This window comes from Lottia gigantea, assembly GCF_000327385.1.
Source record: "Lottia gigantea unplaced genomic scaffold LOTGIsca_44, whole genome shotgun sequence".
Classification (NCBI taxonomy): Eukaryota; Metazoa; Mollusca; class Gastropoda; family Lottiidae; genus Lottia; species Lottia gigantea.
In genome coordinates, this window is record NW_008709540.1 from 233721 (window position 1) to 235601 (window position 1881).

The window sequence follows — 1881 nt, forward strand, 5'->3', positions numbered from 1 at the left end:
GCACTATTTTAACAGTGATATTTCTATATCTCTCTACAATTGATGTATTGAACACTATTTTAACAGTGATATTTCTATATCTCTCTACAATTGATGTATTGAACACTATTTTAACAGTGATATTTCTATATCTCTCTACAATTGATGTATTGAGCACTATTTTAACAGTAGTATTTCTATATCGGTCTACAATTGATGTATTGAGTACTATTTTAACAGTGGTATTTCTATATCGCTCTACAATTGATGTATTGAGTACTATTTTAACAGTGATATTTCTATATCGCTCTACAATTGATGTATTGAGTACTATTTTAACAGTGGTATTTCTATATCGCTCTACAATTGATGTATTGAACACTATTTTAACAGTGGTATTTCTATATCGCTCTACAATCGATGTATTGAACACTATTTTAACAGTGGTATTTCTATATCGCTCTACAATTGATGTATTGAGTACTATTTTAACAGTGGTATTTCTATATCGCTCTACAATTGATGTATTGAGTACTATTTTAACAGTGGGATATCTTTAACTATCTATAACTCTCTGCAATTGATGTATTGAGTACCATTTTAACAGTGGTATTTCTATACCGCTCTTCATTGTAGTTACTTTAGAGCTTAATAAAATTTTGAAAATGTAGAATTTTTATTTACTTTTTGAATCAATTTGAGAAGATAAGTGTTTATCTGTGTCGTTTTGACCAGGCTCTCTCTTCGGGCCTGGTTTTGACACCATTTAGTAAAGCTGTCAAGCTGGGAATATACGACGTACCATTGAGTAAAGCTGTCAAGCTGGGAATATACGACGTGCCATTGAGTAAAGCTGTCAAGCTGGGAATATACGACGTGCCATTGAGTAAAGCTGTCAAACTGGGAATATACGACGTACGATTGAGTAAAGCTGTCAAACTGGGAATATACGACGTACCATTGAGTAAAGCTGTCAAACTGGGAATATACGACGTACCATTGAGTAAAGCTGTCAAACTGGGAATATACGACGTACCATTGAGTAAAACTGTCAAACTGGGAATATACGACGTACCATTGAGTAAAGCTGTCAAACTGGGAATATACGACGTGCCATTGAGTAAAGCTGTCAAGCTGGGAATATACGACGTACCTTTGAGTAAAGCTGTCAAACTGGGAATATACGACGTGCCATTGAGTAAAGCTGTCAAGCTGGGAATATACGACGTACCATTGAGTAAAGCTGTCAGGCTGGGAATATACGACGTGCCATTGAGTAAAGCTGTCAAGCTGGGAATATACGACGTGCCATTGAGTAAAGCTGTCAATATACGACGTGCCATTGAGTAAAGCTGTCAGGCTGGGAATATACGACGTGCACTTGAGTAAAGCTGTCAAGCTGGGAATATACGACGTGCCATTGAGTAAAGCTGTCAAGCTGGGAATATACGACGTGCCAATGAGTAAAGCTGTCAAGCTGGGAATATACGACGTACCATTGAGTAAAGCTGTCAAGCTGGGAATAGACTACACACGGTGTCTGGTGGGGTATGCGGTGTGAGAGGACTAAGTATAATAAAATATGTTAACACCAACCCCTTTCCTACTGACCTGACTAATCTTGTGTCGTTCACATTTATTTACAGTCAGAAATCCACTTTTAGCGTAGAATGGGCTTCCATGGCGCAAATTTATTATGGCTGAAAACGGATGTAAGATACTCGCTGGTTTTATTGTCGTGAAGTTCACCAACGCGTAATGTGCCCTCACACCATAATGATTACCAGTTGCGAATAATGAGCCATGAGCATCAGCACAGGACGCAACTCACAACTCACATGCATGAGTGTTGCATTCGAAATATATGACCGATATTCTTATTTGCAGTCAAACGCCCCTTTA

At 37.9% G+C, this 1881-nt stretch overlaps 1 protein-coding gene across 1 annotated transcript in view; it reads right to left on the bottom strand.

Annotated features, from left to right (window-relative positions):
- Positions 1-1322, bottom strand: part of LOTGIDRAFT_233803 (hypothetical protein) — a gene marked incomplete at both ends in the record, with an annotated part of 23853 nt that extends 22531 nt beyond the window's left edge. Inside the window, one exon of the mRNA XM_009060690.1 lies at positions 782-1322. Within this exon, the coding sequence (XP_009058938.1) occupies positions 782-1322 (541 nt within the window). The remainder of the gene's footprint in view (positions 1-781) is intronic.
- Positions 1323-1881: the final 559 nt, after the last annotated feature.